The 24,956-nt window shown below is 34.2% G+C and overlaps 2 protein-coding genes across 2 annotated transcripts in view; one reads left to right on the top strand and one right to left on the bottom strand.

The window, feature by feature from the left end:
• LOC131028009 (uncharacterized) overlaps positions 1-20,047 on the top strand; it is an 84,755-nt gene extending 64,708 nt beyond the window's left edge. Inside the window, exons 4-5 of the mRNA XM_057958121.2 lie at positions 12,284-12,415; positions 19,514-20,047. Coding sequence (XP_057814104.1) covers positions 12,284-12,415; positions 19,514-19,627 — 246 coding nt within the window. The 3' untranslated portion in view covers positions 19,628-20,047. The remainder of the gene's footprint in view (positions 1-12,283; positions 12,416-19,513) is intronic.
• Positions 20,048-20,391: 344 nt separating this feature from the next.
• The window catches only part of LOC131028010 (uncharacterized), a 114,803-nt gene continuing 110,238 nt past the window's right edge, over positions 20,392-24,956 (bottom strand). Inside the window, exon 6 of the mRNA XM_057958123.1 lies at positions 20,392-20,731. Within this exon, the coding sequence (XP_057814106.1) occupies positions 20,634-20,731 (98 nt within the window). The 3' untranslated portion in view covers positions 20,392-20,633. The remainder of the gene's footprint in view (positions 20,732-24,956) is intronic.

The following is a 24,956-nucleotide window of genomic DNA, read 5'->3' as shown; positions in this document are numbered from 1 at the left end:
CTCCCAAGCTTTGGGGAAAAAGGCGCATTAAGTATGTGTCTTCATATGCAACTTCGAGACAAGCGGAATGAAATTCTCGGACATGATCGCGGGGATCTCCCTTTCCTCTATATTTTTCGAATTTTGGTGTTTCGAACCCGCGTGGAAAGGGTGGCATATAAAGATTCCTATCAAACGGATAGGGACAGATGTCGTTAAGTGAGAATTGATTGGTCTTAACACCACTATGAAGTTGTTGGGCGAGATTCTCGACTTGTTGCCGCAACATCTCCATTTCATTAGGAGGAGGAGGTGGTGGGTTACCTCGAGGAATGTTATATCTGATGTGATCTCTACCTCTTTCCTCCTCATGGCGACTTTGTCTTTCTGATGCTTGTCTTAATTGGGCAAGATCAAAGTCAGAGGGGAGTTTGGCTCCTTCTTGAGCGAGTTTTAAGAAGTGAGCATCCGCATTACTCCTGAGTATTTCGTCAAACAGTCTGTTAAAGAGAGGGTTATGCTGGGCCCTCTCTATTGTTGCAGGAGTGGGAGTATTTGGGTTTTCGTCATTCATATTTCCTCCAAGTGCCTCTTGAAATTCATTGAGATTTTCGTCTTCTTCTTCCTCAATTTCTATTTCTCGTTGCCTTGACCCTGATCGGGTTTGAGCCATTTTGTTTGCAAGTTTTGTGTGAAGTTGATTGAAGATGATGATGAGTTGTCGATGAAATGAAAGATTGATGGTTGGTGATTTGTGTTGTATGGGGATCTCTAGCACTTTAAGGTAGATGTAACCGAAATTCCTTCTTTGAATTGCTTGTTTGTTTTGAGGAGTTTGGATGTGATAAGGTGTAGAGAAATCTGAGATGTGTTACAGATTTTGACTACCTAGTAATGAGAGGATTCACTCATGAACTAGTTTTAACCTGCGTAGATGTGTCTCTTAGGATGAGCTTATCCTAGATGTAGAAACAATCTAAAAAGTGATGTGATGTGTTTGATTTCAAGCAATATCTAAAAGAGAACTTGGAACAAGAACCTCTTAATGTTTTGAGAGTTGGGACGGATTGATGATGAAGTGATGATGTATGAGTGAGATGATGGATGAAAATGTTTTCAACTTCAATAAAAACTTTGTGTTACAAATGGGACAAACTCTATCTCTTCCCTTTCAGGCGTTGGTGGCACTTCTCGAGCTGTGTTGTAGGTGATACAGATGTTTGGGAAGAAGTTGGGATTAATCTTTCCTCCTTGATTTTTGTGATAACTCAGAGCTCTATATTGCATAAAAGCTCTACGATTCAATGATTCTGAATCAAACTCGTTTGTTTTACCTTGAAGGTATAGACGCATGCGATGTAGAAAGACTCTATGTGAGACAAAGATTTGTCTATTGAGATAGAAGAAGTTCCTCCTTTTGATCAAAGCCTTTGAGCTTAATGGTCTCCTTTTCAAGTTGATATTTTGATGACACTTCTTCTTTCGCAAGATGTGAAGAATGGTCATAAAATTTGTCTCTTTGTTGTTTGCACTTTGTTTTTGGTATTTTTGGTTGTTTTTGAGAGATGTTGGATGAATACTTTGTTTTTTGGGATTGATTTTCTGATTTTTCTTTGACAAGAAAACAAAGCAAGCACCCAAACACAAAATTGTAGCCTCAAAGGCACAAATGAGTATGGGTCTAGATCAACCCAATCCTTGGACTTGTTTTTGACCCTTCCTTTAGATTTATTTTAAGGTGTATTTCCAAAGCCTGAAGTCGGCTCAATTTGCACTAGGTCTGTAAAACGAACACACTTCAAACACTTTTTATCCCTAAGGTCAAATGGCCAGTTGTGATAAATTTAGCCCACATCTTGATATTTCTTCGACTTTGGTACTACATACCTTATGAATCCCGTCGTGGCAGGTAAGGATGTGATATACTAAGTCTTGCACGAGCATAACAAATAGATGATCCCTATGATGGGGGAGTCACCACTTTTATCAAGCCACAAGTGACTTTTCAAAAAGCTATGTTTCTACTCAAGGAAATATGTATGGTGAGTATCTTGGGAGCAAAACCATCTATGCTCTTGCACTAAATTATATCTCAAATATCCTCAATCAATAGAACGGGTGGGCTACTACTTAAAGGTGTTTAGTCATGTTCGATGGCTTTGGACATAAGTTCATTCTGCAGTGACTCACTTAAGAGCCTTGTAACTGGTGGTGGGGCCCATTTGTCCTTTCGGCCAGTTACACTGTAGGAACAGCTATACCCAAGGCTACAGCTTTCGCTCTCACCTGATTTCTATAGCGGCTCGAAGGATTTACCGCTCGAGGTCGTTCCCAAGAGTATCGATCCCTTGGCAGGCCTCTCTTAAAAAGATAAAATTTGAGCGTTACTAACACTTTTCTCTTGCACCTAGGACCACGAGAGCCAAGGGAGAGGATAGTGTGTGTTAGAAGTAGGACCACTCGACTGACTTTTGTGCACAAGTGTGCCAAACACGAAATTCACTTGTTCTTTTTAATCCAACATTTGCAAAGATGATCTAACTATTTGGAGATGTTGCTCCAACAGCCATGGTGTTCATTTTAACTTCAAAGCAATATGTTTTGTAATCTAGAAGTTGAAAGTCCTGGTCAACTTAATGAAAAACACGATTGTATGAAGGAAAATTTGTTTTTGCCAAAAATCAAGACAAGTGGATTGTTCTTTTTACTGCACCAAATTTTCGAAATGTGGATTGTGATTTTTAAGTTTTTGATGCAAAAAAGAAATTTTGTTTTGTTGATTTTAAGCACCAAAACAAAATGTATCCCTAACTTGCAATGAAAGCAAAAAAAATTTGAAGTTGTTGTTCTTTTTACTTTGCAATAAAAGAAAGGTGAATGTTCTTTTTAAGCACCAAAAACAAGTGTTAGGTTCATTTTATGCACTCCAAAGTAAAATGTGAGGTTGATTTTTAATTTGTGCAAGAAGGGAAAAATGAATTCTTTTTAACCAACTTTTTAAAGAAAGTAAAAAGAAAGATTTTTTTAAAGCATCTACTAACTCCTTCCCTTGCACACAAAAAGATTAGAACCTACACCTGGTCAATAGTCAAAACGTTAGTGTGGGCTTACACAAGCCTAAATGCTGATTTTGGGTTACAAAGCGAATTGGACAACACTCTGTCGCAATAGCGCTATTCTGCTTTTTTATACAAAAGCGCTAATTGATACAACAACGCTAATCTGCGGTATCATAAGCGCTATTATACACAGTAGCGCTGAAAGAAGAAATAAATCCGAGAAGACAAAAGCGCTGAAGTGTGTCAATAGCGCTGAAACTGGGACAATAGCGCTGGAACATTTTCAATAGCGCTATCTTAGGGTCAATAGCGCTAAAATGCGTTCAATAGCGCCGAAGCGCGACCTGTGTGACAATTTCAACAAGCAAAATGTTAATTTTAACAAAAAAAACATCAGAAGGTTGCGTGTTCGATTCACGTCGGGTTCACCAAATGATGCCCTCCTAAATGGCACAATGTTAGTTCTTGATCAAACAACACAAAATCACACAAGATGTTAGAGTTAATCCATCAAAAACCAAAACATACGAAGGCATTCCAAGAGAGACACTAAAAACACATGCTAATGAATCTAACTAAAGAAGTAAGACAATGAGATATCTCCAACTATCTCTTAACATGATATTAGCTCCTTTCTCCCTTGTTCCTCTCCTCTCCAAGTTCCAAAATAGTGTAGCTCTCAGCAGCTTTTTGCACTATGGATGCTTATGGAGGATTGAGATTATAGTATAGCTCCAAACATGAAATGAAAAAGCTATTTTATGCTAAAATGATATATTTTAACCAAAAAGACAAGATTTAGTTATGCTATGCTAAATGCTCTCTAAAATGGCTATAGTCTAAATGCTTACAAGTTTTCAGGATCTGGATTATGAAGGAATGGGCTCTCTATTTATAGGAAAAATGGAGCAATGGATGGCCAGGATTGAAAGGTTTAATCAAGGGTCAAGCTTGAAAGTTGGGGATCCATGTGCACAATCTGCACCAATGAAATGGTGACAAGTGTCAACATAAGATTGGGTTGAGAGAAGAGGTTGGAGGCATTAAATGCCTGAGGAGACCTCATGGTTATCTAGAAGGTAAGGGTCAAGCCTAAATTAGGATTACCCATTGGATTAGGAGTTAATGCAAGGATAAACCTTTGTGCAAATGATTAAGAGATAATCATGGTCAAAGCATTAAAGGCTTGATGAGACCCTTGGGTTGGGTAGAGGTTGAGTCAAAACAAATGTTTTAACCATGTGGGAGGGTTTGAGGTAACCATTAATGGTTATTGGAGACTTTGGGGATTAAGTGGTTGAAGGTTGAAAGCCTTCAATGGTTATCAAAGACTTTGAGCCATTTAGTGGTTGAAGGTTGGAAGCTTTCAAAGGTTATCCAAGACTTTGAGACATTTAGTGGTTGAAGGTTGAAAGCCTTTAATGGTTATCAAAGACTTTTAGGCTTTGAGAAGTGACTCCATTTTGCTTAGGAATGTGACAATAATTAGGGGATGGATTAAGTTAATTAGGAAGGGGTTAGAAGAATCTAGAAGGGGATTAGATTTTGCAAGTGGATTTGGTGGGTGAGGGAAAATAGGATTTTATTAAAATAAAAATTCATTTATTTCAATAAATGTGTGCAAGTTGTATTTGGATAAATATTCAAATAAATATTAATTTATTTAAATGAGAAAAAGGAAGATAAAGCATTAAAATGCTTGAAGACTTTGAGGGGAACCATTAAAGGCTTGAAGACTTTAAGGAAAACCATTAAAGTCTTAAGAAGACTATAGAAGGAAGCCATCAAGTTTGAAGACTTTAAAGCCATCAAGTTTGAATACTTTAAGGGAAACCATTAAAGGCTTCAAGTGGGTGAGGATAAATAGGATTTTAAATAAATAATTTATTTAAAATAGTTGTGCAACTTGCTTTTGTAGGAAAATACAAGTGGGTGGAGGATAAAGGTGATTTAAATAAATTATTTATTTAAAATAATTGTGCAACTTGCTTTTGTAGGAAAATACAAGTGGGTGGAGGATAAAGGTGATTTAAATAAATTATTTATTTAAAATAATTGTGCAACTTGCTTTTGTAGGAAAATACAAGTGGGTGGAGGATAAAGGTGATTTAAATAAATTATTTATTTATTTAAATGTGAGAGGTGGGATTTTGGGGGATTTAAATAAATATTAATTTATTTAAATGTGAGAGGTGGGATTTTGGGGGATTTAAATAAATATTAATTTATTTAAATGTGAGAGAAGATTTAATTAAACAAATATGATTTATTTATTTAATTAATGGTATGAATTTGGTTAAGTGAATTAAATCAAATAAATTGAATAATTTATTTAATTAATAGGAGAAGAGGGTTAAGATGAATTAATTAAATATTAATTTAATTAATTATTAATTGATGGTTAAATAATCAAATAAATACTAAGTATTCATTTAATTAAGTGGACAAATTTATGTGACTACAAGAACTATTTAAAGACTTTTGTAAAAATTCTGGGATTAAGAGGGAGTTGACAATACCTTATAATCCACAACAAAATGGAGTAGCTGAAAGGAAAAATAGGACCATAGTAGAAGCTGCCAAAGCCATGATACTAGATCAAAATCTAAACTTGAACCTTTGGGCAGAAGCAACTAACACTGCTGTGTACATACAAAATAGATGTCCTCATTCACACCTTGAAGATAAAACTCCTGAGGAAGTCTTTACCAAGACAAAACCAGATATCAGCCATCTTAGGATATTTGGGTGTCCGGTCTATATTCATGTACCTAAAGAGAAATGACTAAAACTAGAACCCTCTGGAAAAAGGGGAATACTTGTAGGATACAGTGAAACTTCTAAAGCCTACAGAATCTATGTACAAGGACAGAGAAATATTGAACTCAGTAGGGATGTAATCTTCGAAGAAGATTTAGCCTTCAAAAGGGCCCAAAATACAATAGAACCTGAAATTCATAATCCTACTCCTGAGCTTCAGAGGGAGTATCTTGAGGAAACTATAAGTGAAACACAAGACCCACCTATAGATAATCGCAAGAAAAGACCACTATGGGCCACCAAAACTATAGTAGAAGCTCAGAAGTTCGCTGCTCCTTCAGGAACCTTCAGGGAAAGCAAGAGGCCTAATAAATTCATCAACTATGTTGCACTTATGAATGATCTATCTAAAGCTGAACCTAACAATGTTTCAGATGCACTCAAACATCAAGTATGGATAGATGCCATGACTGAAGAATATCAGTCCATTATGAAGAATGATGTTTGGGAGATTGTTCCTAGGCCAACCAAGAAGTCTGTCGTGTCTTCTAAATGGTTGTTTAAAATCAAGCATGCTGCAGATGGCAGTATTGAAAAACACAAGGCTAGATTTGTAGCTAGAGGGTTCTCACAGAAGGAAGGAATAGATTACGAAGAAACATTTGCACCTGTTGCCAGGTACACATCAGTAAGAGCTGTCCTAGCCATTGCAGCAGCAAAGGGGTGGAAGGTACATCAGATGGATGTTAAGACAGCATTCCTAAATGGCGAGATCGTGGAAGAAGTCTACTTAGAGCAACCTGAAGGGTTTGAAATTCATGATGCAAAGTCTCATGTGTGTAGACTCAAGAAAGCTCTTTATGGGCTCAAACAGGCTCCCAGAGTTTGGTATGAAAGAATTGACACCTATCTCTCAAAGCTGGGTTTCTCTAAGAATGATGCAGATCCTAATCTCTATCTCAAAAGAAATAAAGGTGATATGTTAATATTAATTTTATATGTTGATGACTTATTAATTACAGGAGATAATCACCTAATAGATCAATGCAAGAAAGATCTATCCACAAAATTTGATATGAAAGACTTGGGGCTTCTTCATTACTTCCTAGGATTGGAAGTATGGCAGAATTCTGATAATATTGTACTGAACCAAGGGAAGTACACCTTGGACATATTGACAAGATTTAGAATGCTAAACTGCAAACCCATGACCTCTCCTATGGAAACCAACTTCCATAAACTTAAAGAAGCAGCAGCAGAATCAAGACCTACTGACCCCACTCAATACAGGCAGATGATTGGGTCCCTGATGTATCTAGTAAATACAAGGCCAGATATCTGCTATGCTGTTAATGCCTTAAGTCAGTTCATGTGTGAACCTAAGGAGATACACCTGGTTGCAGTAAAGCATATAATGAGATATCTACAAGGTACCCTAAAGCTTGGTCTTAAATATGAAAAGGTTGACATAGATCTACATGGATTTACAGATTCAGATTGGGCTGGCAGTGTGACTGACAGAAAGAGCACTTCAGGGTGCTGCTTCAGTTTAGGGTCAGCCATGATATCCTGGATCAGCAGAAAACAATCTTCAGTAGCTCAGAGTTCCACAGAGGCTGAATATATTGCAGCTTCAATGGCTGCCCGAGAAGCAGTATGGCTAAGGAAATTGCTCGTGGGATTATTTGGAGAACCTATGAAACCTATAGTCATTCAGTGTGATAATCAAAGCTGTATAAAACTTTCTATAAATCCAGTATTTCATGACAGGTCCAAACATATTGAGATCCCATATCACTATGTACGAGATATGGTTGACAGGAATGTGATAAAGTTAGAATATGTGTGTACAGGAGATCAGACTGCAGATATTCTAACCAAACCACTTTCCAGAGTGAAGGTTGATCACTTCAGAAAGGGTTTAGGTATGATAGAAAGGTAATCTGCTTTGTAATCTATACTTACATATATTTAAGATGTTTAATGTGTAAACTTCTTTGTCATGTCTGGACTATCTCTTGGCTTCTTGCCACCTGTGTTCATATCTAAGGGGTGACGATCTCTTAGACACTGAACACTTGTATATAGACATCATAAGGTGACGATCTTATGATAGTCAAACCAGTAATCATGTTGGATCACTGGTAAGTCATGGATGTGTCATGACTATGTTGTGATACAACATTTGTACAAATGTTATTGCATTATCACAATTTGGATATAATGAGAACTTAAACACTTCTCATATGGTTATCCTTGTATTGCGTGTTAAGCAATACTGATATCACGTGTAGGTGATATCTCAACCATTGATCATGATTGGATCTCTGGTAAGTCATGGATTTGCCATGACTATGTTGTGATAAACATTTATAAATGTTATTGCACTTATCACAACTTGGATATGATGAGAAACTAACCTTTCTCATAGACTTATCCTTAAGTATTGCGTGTTAGGCAATACTAATGTCACGGGTTAGGTGATATCTTGATGAATCTTACAGATCACATGTTTTGATGATTTCTCACATGATCAGGTGATGATTCTCTTACTTTTATCACATGTTAAAATAATACTTTATGTCACATGCTCAGGTGATGTTCTTCTATTTTGTATCATATGTCTTGATGGTACTTCTCATGTATAAATGATTTTTTGCTGATTGACATTATCTTAGTTATGAAAAGGAAATGTGATGCAGGTTGCCTTATCTATCTTCCAAAGCTAAGAGGGAGTGTTAATGCATGGTAGCTTATGCAAGATAAGATCTTCCTAAACCTTCCTTGTTCTGTTATTTACATGCTTCATGTCAGATTTATATTGCATATGATTATCGGATTGTACAAACATCACTTATCATTATGCTATCGGGCTAACAACCCGATAGCATATTAATGTCAATTATTAATTGGCACTAATATGCTATCGGGGTATTAACCCGATAGCATATTAAATGCTATAAGTCATCGGGTTATTAGCTGATACATACTTGCTATCGGGTGCATAACCATTGGCACCGGTTCACATCTGTTATCAGGCGTAATTATATCGGGCATATTTGTTATCGGGTTTAATGAATACACCGCTTCATTTGGAATTTAACATTAGTTAACAACTGCACCGGTTGGATTACATACATCGTGCACTTTGAATCATCGGTGTTTATATGAACCGATTCGTTACATTGATCAGTCATTATATGATGATATTACAATATGCTATCGGGTGTTTTGAACCGATAATCAGCATTGTGTTAATGGTATAATTACAAAGGCACCGATCAATGGGTGCATTGATCGGTCATGCCTAAAAGGCATGACCGGTCAATACACCAATTGACCGGTTGCCTAAATGATATATATGCCAATTGAATTCATTTGGAGTAGACATAGAAAATATTAAATGATCTCTCTCCTTCAGACCTGCAGATAAAATCAGAATTATCAGACATTGACATAATTCCTCATATCCATTTATAGCATACATAGTTCATAACTTGTTCTTTAATTGAAATTGAAATAACTTTACAAAATTTGCACCACAAAACAAAGAAAAACAGGGTTTTAAAAAAAAAAACTCCAAACTTTGATTTAAGAAATTAAAAGAACGGCAATGCAATCAATTATTTGACAGTTAAAGTTTGTTTATATGAATACTGAACTACGAATTTTGATATTCCTATTGCAATGCTTCAACTATGTTAAATACTTGGAGACATTGGTTTTTTGGTGGGACAGGTCCCTGTGAAACTATGTTAAATATATGTTTCTAGTTGCTTAAGTTGAGACTTTTGGTGTGTGTGCTGACAGAAAATCAACTTCTGGAAAGTCAGCATGGGAGTGTGAGTTTGAAAATATAAATAGGTGGGCTAGCCATGTGGCCCAACTTGTCCATACCGTGCAGTCTAGGCCCAAGTGGTAAAATGCTTAGGACAGCTATTGACAGAGGCTGAGGTGATTTGTGGTGGCAGATGAATAATGAGGTTTAGGAATAAGTGTCAGTTAGTGCACCAAGTAAGTAAATTGAGGACTAAGTTTGTGCATTTATGACATCTATTCAAAGTATAGCATAAAACAAATGTATAAAAGTGAAGAAGTGTACGCACTTTTATCCCTTTACAATCAACCACACCTCAAGGTCTTAATGACATTAGTAATATAATAATAATAAAATTGTTATTTTTTATTTCTTTCTAAAACAATGTTATTTTTATCGACTATATCTGTAAATTTATTATTCATTTGGTTAAGATCTATATCATTTTGACTTGATCTATAATGATAATGGTCCACATTACTTGAAATGTTGATACCTTACAAATATATTTCACAAATCTAATTTGGGGAAGCTCGAAACCTTTAATTATTATATTATCAATGCTAGCCCCTTCATTATCATAAAAAACTAAACTTTATTAAAATTATTAATTAACTGATATATTTTTTGTTTGAGAGAGAATTGGTAAAGATTCTTTAGTCACCCTGAATGCTTGTACAATGTCAGAAAACCATGCATTTTCAAATTTCCACCAGTTCTTGTCAGATGAACCTGACAAGCATTCAATTTTTCTCATAATGTTGAATAGGGAAAAAAATTGGAAGGTAAGAGAACAATTTAGAGAAAACAAGTTGAATAGTCCCAACACACATCCAGTGACTCACCACTGCAAGGACAAGCATGTTCGATAGACCTACACCACCTGCCACCACTTCCAAACTGCTTCAAATCAGCATTACTTCCCGCTTACATATACAAAGGTTTACTCCATTCTACTTTTACCAATTCTACAACACACATACTAACTTCACCTCAAGGTAAATGGGTTTAGTACATTTATTCATTTGTCCACCAAATTTGTTGTCTGTGCCTGCTGCGATATGAATTGTTTTTTCTGTGCAATTATTCCTTTAAATTACATTTTTGTAACTTCCAAAAATAGAGAAAGTTAGCAGTTGATCCTTGTTTCTTTACTTGCCTGCATTCAGCTAAATTTATATTTAACCTGGGTAAGTACAAACAAGGCAAAGCTTACAAACAATGAGCAGAAATTAATACAGCTTTTCATCTCTGGATTAGCGAACTTCTCTGCCACTACAAATGGATTCCTTCTCCCAAGCGCATGGTAGATCTCGCTGAAATTCTCAAATTGTCCTCTGAAAGAAAGACCGATAAAATCTTTTGGCTGGTAAAAATGGTCAATTTACTCTGTTTTAAACAGATTAAATTACACTGCAGCATACCAAACACAAGCTTACAATGATGCACACTATAAAATGTATGTACAGTTCATCTGGGATTAAATTAAGTTTTAAGTTTATTTTATTCTAATATAACAGCTCATTTTCTCTTAGATTTTCTTGTGCAAAATTATTCCCTGTAATTTTATTACTGATTTTAGATTGAACATTTGTATCAGTTTTTGTATAAACATATATCTGTAACATTCAACCCAAAGTATTATATATTAGTTTAAATGCTATTAATCAATTTTGGCAGTGTATCATGAGCTTTAAACTTTGATTAATATTGTGTAGGAAAATAAAGCTTCCCTAATACATAAAGTACTTTTAAAAAACTGGGGTTTTAGAGGTGAGACTGGAACAATAAATGTAAAATTAAATTTATGGAATTTAAATGAAATAAATGTGGTAATTCAAATTCAGATGAAGGTGGCTGCTGATGCCTCTCTGCCTCCATTGCACATGGCATTGGAACAAATATACTCACATCCATTACTGCCTCAAGGATGTTCAATGGAAAGTGCAAGATTATATAAAGGAAATGTGTAATTTATCCCTACGAATTATAACCTCCACTTAGCATTGGTTATTAGTTCACTCACTGCAGTTTTAAATAGTGCAGATGCCTAGTATAGTTATCATTCTACTCATCAATAGCTACATTCACACTTACCTTTAATTTTCCAAACTTATTATATTTCACATCTTCATTAGGCTGCAATAATTTTGGGTCAACAATTGTTTAATCCTTAACCATCTTATTTTTCTATCCTTTACCATGTCATCTGATCTATCTAAATCTGCCAAGAGTTTTCAAGAATTTTAAATCAGCAATCTTCAAGGGTAACCCATAGAGTTGGGTCTGTTATGAAGATGGAAGTGTGGTAATTTCAAAGTTTTAGAGTTATTTGTGAATATATTATATTGTAGTGCACTAATGAAAGCACAAGTGTTTATTGAAAAATCATGCTTTTTTCTATGTGTGTTTGTTATGAATATTTTACCCTTGTGACTGCTCTTGATTTCAATATCTCAAAGTAGAATTATTGAGATATTTGTTTGTTGACTATATGCAATTTAGTGAAGGACTAAGCTCTGAAGAAATCTTGAACACAATTTTTTAAATCCTAACAATTCCCTGGTGTTATCATGTCCTTGGGCATTTGCTTGCAAGTAACATGCTTATTTTTACCTATAATCAATGTTTTATTTATATTGACCAATATATTATAATTATTTTGTAGGTTGTCAGCCTGATCAAGGAACTGGCATCAGCTGCTGCCACTGAGAAGAAAATATCTTTTGATCCAGGTTTGGAAGAGAGACTATGTGCTTATTCACGAACAGTTGCCAATTTTCCGACTGCATTGAAAGAGGTAACTTTTCACCTAAGATCATTTCTGTATTAACTATCATCCATTTAGAAACTGTCTACTCGCCAGCCTTAATTCCTACTCTGTATTCTTATTATTAATCAATGAACTGGTCTTCATTAGACTGAAAGATATCTAGAATTAATTACATGGAATCAATTATTTCCAAAGGTTGTCAGGTACTGTTTTGCTTAATCTGAAAGGTGTGAACTTAAAGTTGTGCAAAGCAAATTCAACTGTGAAAAGTGGTGAATTTACCTTGGGAGGTGTGGATTACCCTTAAAAATAATTAAGTTGTTCTTCTATACAAGAACTATGAAACCATCGGAATAATTGAATATAAATGAAAAGAGATTACAAAACAATTGTTGAAAAAGCTTGACACAGATTTTACACAAAACTAGCGAAAAACATGTGGATATAAAAAATATAATATTGTGTAAGAAATCAAACTTAAATTAAAATATATTTGGGAATATTTTATTATTCACACTCATATCCACATTCTGAAATAGCGACTCCTTACAAACAAGTGTTAAGAGTCATGCTAAAAGACTCCATTTAATCATTTTGTACTTGTTCTATTTTAACCGAACTGCACCTGAATAGACTTTTTACATATGTTCTCTTGAAAACAGAAACATCTAATATTTGGCTATTTTCTTACTTGTAACACTATTTTTCTATATGCAACACTCCCACTGTAGGCAAATATTCTTCAACTAAACTGTTGCACACTAATCCTTTCGTACAAGACTCAAACTTTTAAGCAACGACTTTGCCTTTGTTAATGCATCCACCACCATCATTTCTATTTCACGTTGTTCTGTGTGCACAATGTTCTTCTCAACTTGTTCACGAAGAAAATGATACGTACTTCAATAGGTTTAATTTCCCATATAGCCTTGAATTATTTGTCATGGCTATGCAAGGTTGACTGTCACATTTCAATTCTGTTAGTTGGGCTTGAGGAATCTCCATGCCTTCCAACAATTTTCTCAACCATATCAATTCCTTCATGGCATTACAAGTTGCTCGGTGTTCTAACTTCTAACACTGCACTTGAAAGAGAAATTGTCAGTTGTTTTTTACTTGCCCAGACAACTACACCTCCACTTGAAATAAAGCAGCATCCTGAAATTGATCCTTTGTTGTAATGCCTTGAATGGAATATTTTATAAATTCTTGCACATGTCATCAACAAACAAGCATGATATGATATCACTGTATTGTTCCAATCAAAATATTTCAAACAACTTGCAAATTTCCCAACTTTTGGCTCATGGACATTTCGTCAAACAATTTGCTTGAAGCTGGGCTGAGATGGTTTTTACTTTGTTTTTTCATGAATATGGAAGATAATTATCATAACAACGAGTCCTTACTTCCAAGCATTAATAATACTTCGTTTGTACAGAGTTTAGTGCATATAAACCAGGAGTATTGTTGATACAGAAGTATATAATCAATGAATTACATACAGCAGAAGGTTACCAATGGAAACTTAATATTTAATTGATAAATTTCTGACCTGGCCTATTGACTGGTCAACCAACCAACAGCAATTTTTTTCTTTTTCTTTTAACTTCAACCTGTGCGGCTCCCTTGGATGTATGACACTCTCCTAACAAATATGGCAGTCTTATGTATTAGCTGCAACCCTCCTTACCGCTGCGACTAGTGATTTGGGCTCACCAAGGGCTACGTGGAGTTTCCCAAAGGCTATTTTCAGCCTTCAACCAAGTCAACCCCTTTTGATAGCATATCACTCCTTAAAGGGAAGCAAAAGATGATATTTATTTTTATTTTTATTTTCCTACATTATCCGGGAAAGCATCCCCAGGTTTTTTTCAGGCATCCCCATCCTGGGGATACGGGATACCCCAAATATAATATTTATTTTTATTTTTATTTTCCTACGTTATCTGGGAATGCATCCCCAGTTTTTTTTGAGGCATCCCCATCGTGGGGATAGGGGATGCCTAGGGGAAATCTTTATAAATTCTGGATATTGACAGTGAATTTTGACAATGAATTCCATAAGCAATTTGACTTTGACTCAATTTAACACAAATTTGGCATAAGAATTCTGTTAGTTCTTATATGTTAATGTTTTATAATGTATATGTGCATGCTTTGTCCATGTTTTCTTATGAATATTTTAAATTTCCCTATATATTTTAGTTTTCCTTTTTTTAATATAACCATCTCCTTTACCATCCCCTAGCCGTCCCCAAAATTGACAAAAAAATCGCTGTCCCAGAAATGTGTCCCCTATCCCCTGTCGTCCCCAATCCTAAAAACTTGGGGTAACATAATTATTTTCTATGTTATTTCACTCTTCCTCATAGCACACACAACACCTTCAAATCATTATCCCCCACTCTCTCACACACTGCACAAAAAATCGTATTTGCTTGCAATTTTCATAAATTTGTACCTGTAGATTACAAATATAAGCTAATAACCCACATATATTAGCAACCATAACATTATTAAGGCAGCAATAAAGTAGTGTTTAATATGTATAAAGGTAAAAGACTTTGTTTAAGCAATACTTATATTAAGTAGTGATTAAGTCTTCAAGGCAGCGCTTGTGTATATTAATAAACTAAAAATGATGTCTTTTAGAAGAGTTATCACTCTTCAAAGAGATGGCTTTCTACATAGAGGCATGAAGGTATAAATGATATTTGAAAATCATGGGAAGGATATGTAGCATGAAAAAGTGGAATCAACAGATCTGGAGGAAAAGTGTGGTAATAAATGTTATAACACAAGAAGATTTTTATGAGGAGAGCAAGAATAATTATTTGTCATACAATGGCAGATTTATCAATAAAAGTTTATGCAGATTTGTGAATTTTATGCGGATTTGTGAAAGCATTTATGGCAGATTTATAAAGATGAGTATATGCAGATCTAAAAGGAAGATTTATGAAAATGATTGTATCGAATTCTGTGAAAAGCATCATATCTACAGGATCTTTAATGAAGGAAGATTTATTGATCATCTTTTATTGAAAAAGTTATATTCAAGAAGACAATAGTTTGTTAAGTTACTGGTTGGTGCCTCGTTTTTGGGAAGATTGGTGTTTCTCACTAAGCTGGTGTCTAGCAATGGAGTTTGGTGCTTATGAATTGAGGGGATTTGTATCTCTAGTGACTTAAATTGGTTTGTGTAGTTTGATATATACATTAAAAATTGCCTACATATTTATCTAGTCAATTTTTTCATGAGTTTTGCTAAGTTTTTGAAGAATTTTGGTGAGTACTCCCAAGATTCTGTTAAGGTTTTCCAAGTTGATCATTTTAAGCATTTTTTAAAATTGTCAAGTTTTTGCCAACTCATAGAATCACTGGATCAAATTTGGGTTTGCCAAGTTCAAGGTTTTGAACTATGGTTTGATATACTTCACGATTCTTGTATTTTTAATTGACTCTTTGTAGATATAACCTTTGCATTCCAATCATCTAATTGATGTGATTGAATCAAATGGTCCCAAGCTTCCTTTCTTATTTTTGACTCACATGCAAAAGTATATCATCACTTAAAAGTATACAATAACAAGTCTTACGTTCTTTGCCACCTATAAAATGACTTTATTTTAAGTAGGTTTAGTTTAATCCCTCAACTATCTTAGAGTGTGTTTTCATCAAAACCCTCTCCATCATGATATTTTATAGATTCAACCTAACACCATTAAAATGTATTACAAGCCTTTTGAGGTTCTATTGCAATGAATGCAACCATTTCTTAGTCTTTTACTTTAATAATTTCATTAGACTAGTCATTTTTAGGTAAACTAACTTTAATACCTTGTAACTACCAAAAAAACCATGCAATTCAAAAAAACAAAATATTGTTCAAGAAAACAAACTTAGATTAAAATATATTTTAAAATATCTTATTTATGCTTATGTTACATGATATTTTATAGATTGAATCTAGCACCATTTAAATGTACTACAAGCCTTTGAGGTTCTATTGCAATTGACACAACCATTTCTTAATCTTTTACTTTAATAATTTCATAAGACTAGTCATTGTTAGGTTAATCAACTTTAATACCATGTAAAAAACTTAGATTTTACACAAGCCTACCAAAAAAACGCAATTCAAAAAATAAAATATTGTTCAAGAAAACATTGGATTAAAATATATTTTATAGTATCTTATTTATGCTCATGTTACATTTTGAAATAGTAATGACTTAAAAAAAAAAAAAACTAATTTTCAGGTCTCACTAAAAGGCTCAATTTGTAACTTCTTATAAGAAGTGTTAAGGGTCCTAGTAAAAGACTCGTCTACTTCCACTATTGTTTTCGCTTAGATTAAGTAAGAAAACAAGGGTCCCAATAGTTTATAGTGGCTTCCATAAAGCAAGTTAAAACAAATCTGAGCTAGCTAAAACAATAGATTAATAGCACTCCAAAATAGAGATACAATTGCATCCAAGCTGCTTAAAACAACTACTAACAAAAGATAGGGTTGGGACACCCAAGTTTCCACTTAGACTATACCAAGCCTTGTATTAATAAACCTCTCAATCATCACTCTATTATGAGTTTTAGATAATGGTTTAAGAAGACCTTTCTTCCTCCTAATATTAGTCCAATAGATATTATCTTCAAAATTCTCAAAACAAGAGGAAGTGGGGGGTGGGGATTTGGGGAATTCCCCCATAGAGAGCCCATTGTGTGAAGAAAGAACAAAATAATAGCAAGGCAAAAGGTGATCTTCCACAACATATTAAGTCTAAAGTCGGTTTGAAGCCAAAGGCAAAGTGGGTTGTGAGATCGAGGTTGGATGTTCCCCAATGGGGTCCTAAGGGCACATCAAAGGTACACTACAAGCTAAGGAATCATTGTTATCTTGAGAGAGGCTATCCAACTAAGAATTACAGGAATGAATAGTCGAGTGATCTTTGTTAGTGCTCTTCCACCTAGTGCCCTTGCATCAAGAGAGGACAATTTGTAGCTAGGTAACTAATGGAGAGCATCATTTGCATCCAAAAGGGAGACCCTCGTAATCAAGAGGTTGAGTCCAAGGCCTTTCCCTTACCATCAAAACCACATTCTCCTGGAGAAGCTTGGATATGTCAATGTCCACTAGAATGCGAGCAAAAGTAGAATGCCCTGTGTAAGAAGTGGAATCTTCGACTTTCAAGAATAAACCAATAGAGTTGCCTATGGCCTCATAAGAACAAACCTCTCAAAACTAGAGGGGAAGATTCAAAAGTGTAACCCACATTAGATGCACATTTAGAGGTTTAGTAAGAGGGTTAGAGGAAGTTGACCAAAGCTTCAAGGAGAGAGAGTGCTCTCCCCAAGATCACAACTTACCTAGCACCAAATTTCTATCCTCTAAAAAAGTAAAAGAAGCAATATAGAAACCTTTAGCATATCGAAAGATCTCAATTTTACCCAAGGCAAGAGGCCTCTAAGAATCCAACTCCCATTTATGAATGTTAGGCAATGAAGGCCAAAAGTTGTAGACTAGACCCCTATGTTGATAGAAATCCTTATTTTCCACCACATCTTGGCCACAAACCACCACTGAGGAGGATTTGGCACAAGGAATGGGACAAATTTTCTCCCTCAAAGAGCTACCAGCACCAACACTAGTAACATTTGCATAGCTTCAACCACCAATGATAGAGGGAATAACAAAGAGTTGTTTTTGAAATGTTAAAGGCAAAGGATGGGAGATAGAGAGTGCCATGGAAAAAATCTATTTCTATTTAAGATGTTACTTTCACTATTGAAATGTGTTTTTGCAAAACTACACTTCAAACACATTTTGCATATTTTGTTCTTACAAATATCCTTGTGTAATTTGCAATTAATGTTTATTGGATGGAATTTTTTTTAAAAAGTTCTAATTATTATCATTTCAATTTATTTCTATTAATTTGGATATTTAAAAGTCAGTACAGCAATTTTTTTGCTAAGATAATGTTGTTGTGGATAATTATTGTAATTATATAATAAGAATGCCATGATAGATATCTCTATAGTTGGCTTTAATTGTCACAATACACTCTGTAAACTAGTCAATATTGACAATATTAACAATATATGTATACTATCAATGGTTTAAAAGTAGTTCAAAGTCATGATTCCAAGGTCTTATCTAGCGTAATATGAAAATAACCTCCTCTTTATATGCCTCGAGGTTGGCATGACTAGTATGTTAACATGTAATAATAAGAATAAAACTAAAACATGATCAACATATAATATATTTTTCAAGTAAATAAAATTATTGTTAATAATATAAAAATAAAATAAAATGATGACTCCAGCATTTTTTAAATAAATGTATTTAAGCAATCTATACTAATATTTACTTTACTTTTTAAATCCAATATACAATAACTCATTATGCCAATTTATATTTGGTACATAGCAATACCAATATCCTTTAAAGGCATTTATCAAGTCAAATTGTAAGTATCCTTGAAAGGCATTTATCAAGTCAAATTGTAAGTTTCGTTCATTTATTGAAACATTAAAACATTGCTGCTATTCTCTTTCATATACCGTCTACTTAATTCATGGCAACAAACTGCTCCAAAAAAATACTCATGTTTAAATTACTAAACTAGCTAATGGAACGTTACATCCACAAATACTTCTTACATTTTTAATTACATTTGATTGGGGTGACGATGAATTTTACTGAGGCGAGAGTTCAATTGCTGCATCAAGTAAAATATTGTTTGCTTGAAGAAACAATTGCAATTAGCTGTCCAGTGTATGAGTATTTACAAAGATTAAAAAAAGATTTTTTTGTTTAGTTGGAAAATTAATTATTATTATTTCGGCAAGAGCAACACTAGTATTTGCAATGCGGCATCGTCATTTTGGGTGGTGTAAACAGTTTATTTGACACTTTTAACTCTTTCAATTTGGGATTGTATGCTTCTTAACATATTTGAATTTGTTTTAAAATGTTATTAAAAGATTATTAACAGCAATTTGCGCCACTAAGTATCATACATGCAAAGGCAACGTCTCTTTTTTCGCAATAATGTTGCTTATACAAAATTCTATAATGCTGAAATACAAAGCTAACTAGTTTTACATTTTTCACAGTTCAAATGGAGGAATGGATGGTTTTACACAATTTCAAAAACAGCCATTGCAAGTGGACATCCTGATCCATGCCCATTACACACTAGCTGGCTACAAGAATTGGGCGCCATTTAACAGAAATAAAAATAACTCATTATTTGAGCCAAAATAACTCATGTTGCAATGTTTTGTTACTTTATAGCTATAATGTGGAGAGATTAGGAAAAAATAAATCTCAATATGTTTATCTTCCTTGTAAAGCAGATCTTGTGAGCCATATCTACCTATAGTAGTAATGTTTGATATCTTTTTATTGCCGTGCTATTTTTCTGGCTGTCCATAAATTCAAAATTGTTTGTTCTTAAATGCATCCAATTTCCACGTGTGCAAAGAACACCTGTCTCAAATGAAAGAATATGGTTGCACGTTTCAGCGGTAGCTTTCTACACCTTCCAACCGTGGTGGTACTTTCAAGGATTTAAAAAGCAGCCTTGATTAAGTTGTATGAACTGTAAACAATATATGTTCAATATGAGTTGACACCTTGTTTTCTCATTTTACTTTTCAAGGATACAAAATTTACAGATTGCTTCCCAAAATCCATTGTTACATGTATGTTTTAATGGAATTTTGATATCTTGCAACTGTTTGAAGTTACCATATTTATTTTACAACTTAAATATTGACAAACATGGTTTGTCTTTCGTTGGCCATTGTATAAAGACTTGACTTACTTATCCTTTCATTGGCTAATGTACAAAGACTCGAATTCAAGAAGATGACCTATTAACATAAACTTGTGAAGTATGCATTGATCTACTCCAAAGATTGTAATGATTTTAGCCTAAATTTCAAATTTTGTAGACTTGTGCCAAATCTTATCACATAATTTCAAAAAATGGAAGGAAAAAAAGCACTCTTATTATGTACATATTTGATTTAGAGAACATGTGCAAAAACTTAGTCAGTTTTTATGAACATGTCCAAGATGTGGGGAATGAAATAATTCACTTGTCAAATTGAAGTTCAAGAATGATGTGTATGTTTGGATTTGTAAGGTAATACATTGCGTGAGAGTTTCACTCTCTTTAAGTTTCAAGCATAGGATCCATTAAATTTATTCCTTCAATTGGCTATAACATCAGCAATCAGATTCATCAACTGTTTTGAATTTGGAAGAGAATAACTTTTGGTTCAAATCCCGTAGTGCATCAGATCCATTGTCATGCATCATCTCATCTGAAACAACACAGGGTGAAAGGTCAATCCTCTCTCATGCATAGTAGAAGTATATTTGAACAAATTAAAAGACAACTGCAATCAAAGACATAAAAACTTATTTAGTTATGACCTTAATTGTATATAGAAAATCAAAATTCAAGAACAATTATCAGAAAAGAAGAAACCCAAAAACAATAGAAATGAAAAGACAACCAGAAATCAAAATTGGAGAACACCAAGAAGGCAATAATAGATTTGAGAAGTGGTAACCTTAATGCCAAAATGCATGTTGCAAATTTTCTGTATCCAAAGATCTGATGGTTTATAATTTTTGCAAAAGAGTCGGCTGCAAGACTCTGAGCAGCTAAAGAAGATTTAATGTGTCTACAGGATATAACAAGAAGAGACATGTAAAGTAGAACAAGGAAAGTCTTGTTGAAAATTTGAGATTTTCGATACCAACCAACGTTGGTCAAACGAAACGTAGAAAGCAATGAAGTGTTTAAGAGCACATTCAAGGCATCATGCTAAATTATAATATTTTATATTTGTTTCTAAATGAGGCTCTTTATGCACTATTGGTTGATGTCACTCAAGAAGCTAGCATGTGACTTAAACAACAATGTAACTCGCTTCATCAACCTATAGTGTGCTTGATCAAGTTATAGTATTTGTTTAAGTATTCATGGAATTCGTAGGTTCATAAATGCACGAAAGTATAGTATTTGGTAGCATTGTCATCATCATCAACAAGCTAGCATGTGACTTATACAACAATGTAACTCACTTCATCAACCTATAGTGTGCTTGATCAAGTTCTAGTATTTGTTTAAGTACTTGTGCAACTTGCAAGTTAAGAAACGCAAGGAAGTATAGTCTAAAAAACCCCACGGAATCATAAATAATAAAAAAAAAACTAAAAACAAATTGTGGAAACCCTAAATCACAAGTCACAATTCACATGGATACACAGAAACCATTTTGTATAAGTTTGTCTAGCTGGTTAATGCACGATTGTTGGAAGTTGTCATTTATGTCAAAGTACTTAGTTATGATTGTTTGAAGTTGTCATTGATGTCAAAGTGCTTAGTCAAAGATTTTTGAATGTCATCGTTGATGTCAAGATTGTCATTGACAGGAGATGAAAGATCTTGAGGGAAATTGCAATGACCAAAGGTTGAAACAAGTTTTTTTTGCTGCTAAGAAAGTCAACTCTTCTTTACGATATCATCGCCCATGTTTGAAGTTATAGATTAAATTCATGTTTTACTAAAGGCAGCATTGAGTACTGCAAAAGAATTGAAATTTATGATATTGCTATCAGATTCAATTGTGTAGTTTTGAGACAAACTCATCGAACCCATCTCTCATGAGAATGAATGGTCCACTTAGAACTCAATACATCTAGGTGTAATGTCCCCATTTGGGATTTGCCTTAATTTAGCTCCGAGACATCAATTTTTTTTAAAGTAAAGTGAGAATTGTAATTAATAAACATAATTTTATCAAAACTGAATACATTTCATTATAATATTTAATTTAAAATTTTAAGAATGGTTTAGAGGATAGAACTTATCTTGATAATTTTCACTGATTTGTATATTTCAGATATATGTCTTAATGTTATAAATCATTACTGCATTACTGCTCAACAGAGCCAACAGATTAGAATAGTAAATTCTTCACGATGATAGTTCTCACTCTCTACTTAATCTTCAAAGGCTATAAATGACTGAACTGCCCCAGTATACTCCATCCTTAAGGCGTCCCTGAAATAACATTGGAGACAATATATAGAATTGGCCATTGCATATGCACCCATGTCCCTTCTATGTTGGCAGTTCAATTTTGTATTACCTTCCACATACATGGCAAGTCACCCAATATGATATGCTGTGAAGTGTTACATTGAAATTCTCCTTCTTATATGACGTCTTTGGAAAGATAACTCCCCTGGTAAGAGACACATCCCATGTCCTTAATATTTATCTTTCTTTATACAATTATTAATCGCACCTCTTTGTAATGTCCCCTACATATTGCAGTCTATATTGATATTACTACTAAATTCTGCATAACAACATTATCAGGCTCCATATATTAAGCATACATATTCAGCACATCCCCATGCATACCACCAAGAACAAGGATGCCACTGCCTGTAACTTAACAACAGTTCTTATCTGATCAATGGTGATGTCACTAGATGCTTTTGATTCCTTCCCTTTATCCTTCAATGTGAGAAAGAGGTCACACCTCTTCATCATGTATGCCCTTTGGCAAGAGACACACCATTTGCACCCTTTGAAAGAGTGCAACTCTTCATTATTTCTACACTTTGAAACGGACACAACCTTCCAAAATCAGATCTGCACTTCTTGTTTAAATCAAATCTGCACTTCTCATTTCCAAATTCTCCCCCTTCTCAAATGAGGTTCTCTTCTCCCTTTTATAAATTATGTTTGAGGGAGTCGCAACTTTTCCTTCCATGTCTTTTGACCATTCATTAACTTAATTAAATTTTAATTATATTTAACTTATTATTTTATATTTTTATTTTTTTGTATTTTAATATTATTATAATTATTATAATTATTTATTATTAATTTATATTTCAAAGTGGGGACATTACACTAGGGGATGCTCATAGAAGTGAAGCATTGGGCCTTCCCCAGAGCAACTCAGGCATGCTTAACCATGGAGTTTCCTCTAAGGTTAAACCCACTTAGCTTGCAACCCCATTTGCAAAATCTTCAACAAGCTAAGTGGGTTTAACCTTGAAGGAAAATCCATGGTTAAGCGTGCTTGAGTTGCAGTAGTAGTGGTATAAGTGACCTCTCGAGAAGGCTCTTGGAAGAAACTCCATGGTTAGCGCACTTGAGTTGTAGTACTGGAATGGGCAACCTCCCGGGAAGGCCCAATGCCTCACCTCTACAAGCATCACATAGATGCAATGGGTGCTAAGTGGACCATTCATTCTCATGAGAGATGGGTTCTTGTGAACCACTACTCATGAAATATGGGTCAATGAGTTTGACTCAAAAACTACATAATTGAATCCTGATAGCAATATCATAATTTGACTTGATGTGGAAAATATCTCCTACTTATCAATTGATGAACTAAAGGGGCTCTATAATGAATAAGGCACAACACGTGATGAAGGTTTTGCAAATTAGGTCATAAGCTAAGTGGGTTTAACCTTGGAGGAAACTCCATGGTTAAGCGCGCTTGAGTTGGAATAGTACTAGGATGGGTGACCTCCCAAGAAGGCCCAATGCTTCACCTCTATGACCATCACTTAAATGCAATTAGTGCTAAGTGGACCATTCATTCTCATGAGAGATGGATTCTTGTAAACCAATACTCATGAAATATGGGTCAATGAGTTTGACTCAAAAACTACTCAGTTGAATCTTGATAGCAATATCATAATTTGACTTGTGGAAAATATCTCCTACTTAGGATCAGAAATTTTTAACATTAATATCATGTCAAAGAAGACCCATATATTAGCATCATGAAATGCCTTTATTGGAGAATTTTGGTAAAAGATAAACAGTGACAAGGCTGACGACCTTCTAAAATCAGCTCTAAAGATTAAAAGACGCATGATATAGTGGGGGACTTCATTTGGAGCCAAAGGTAGATAGCATTATATCTATGACATCATAAGCAGCAAATATTATTTATACGGATAGTGAATAAATTCAGTGATGTGGAGCAATTAAGATTGTGTTACGTGCAATTTCATTAACGAGAAACCTTATTAATATATGGGGTGATCTAATTAATATATGGAGTTGGTATGTATGTTAAGAAAGGTCAACAATTACAGAAGGCTGCAATCATTATTTAGAAAATAAAAATAAAAACAAATCAGCGATGTAAATTAAGGAAAAGACAAAAGCAAATAAGACAAAAGCAGAAAAAGATAGAAGTCATATAAGACAAATTCTATCATCTACCAATAAAAACAAAAAGTGGAGCGATTGCATTTGGTTAAGAAGAAGCAATAATTAAGATAAATTAAAGTGTAATGGTTCTTAAAGGATAGCGCTTCACAAGAAAGGCAGTGAATACAATTATTAAAAGACGGCATCGATTCATAAAAGTAATCAATATTTCTGATTAACAAAGGGCAGCGATCTATAATGGAAGAATGCTTCTTTTGGAAAGAATGCATCCATTAGGAAAAGGTATCTCTTTTCATTTAGATATGAATATATAAAATGAAGGTTGT

Source organism: Cryptomeria japonica, chromosome 5 (genome assembly GCF_030272615.1).
Source record: "Cryptomeria japonica chromosome 5, Sugi_1.0, whole genome shotgun sequence".
NCBI classification, from domain to species: Eukaryota; Viridiplantae; Streptophyta; class Pinopsida; order Cupressales; family Cupressaceae; genus Cryptomeria; species Cryptomeria japonica.
The sequence above is the reverse complement of the archived record's forward strand: the minus strand, read 5'-3'. Positions and strand labels throughout refer to the sequence as shown.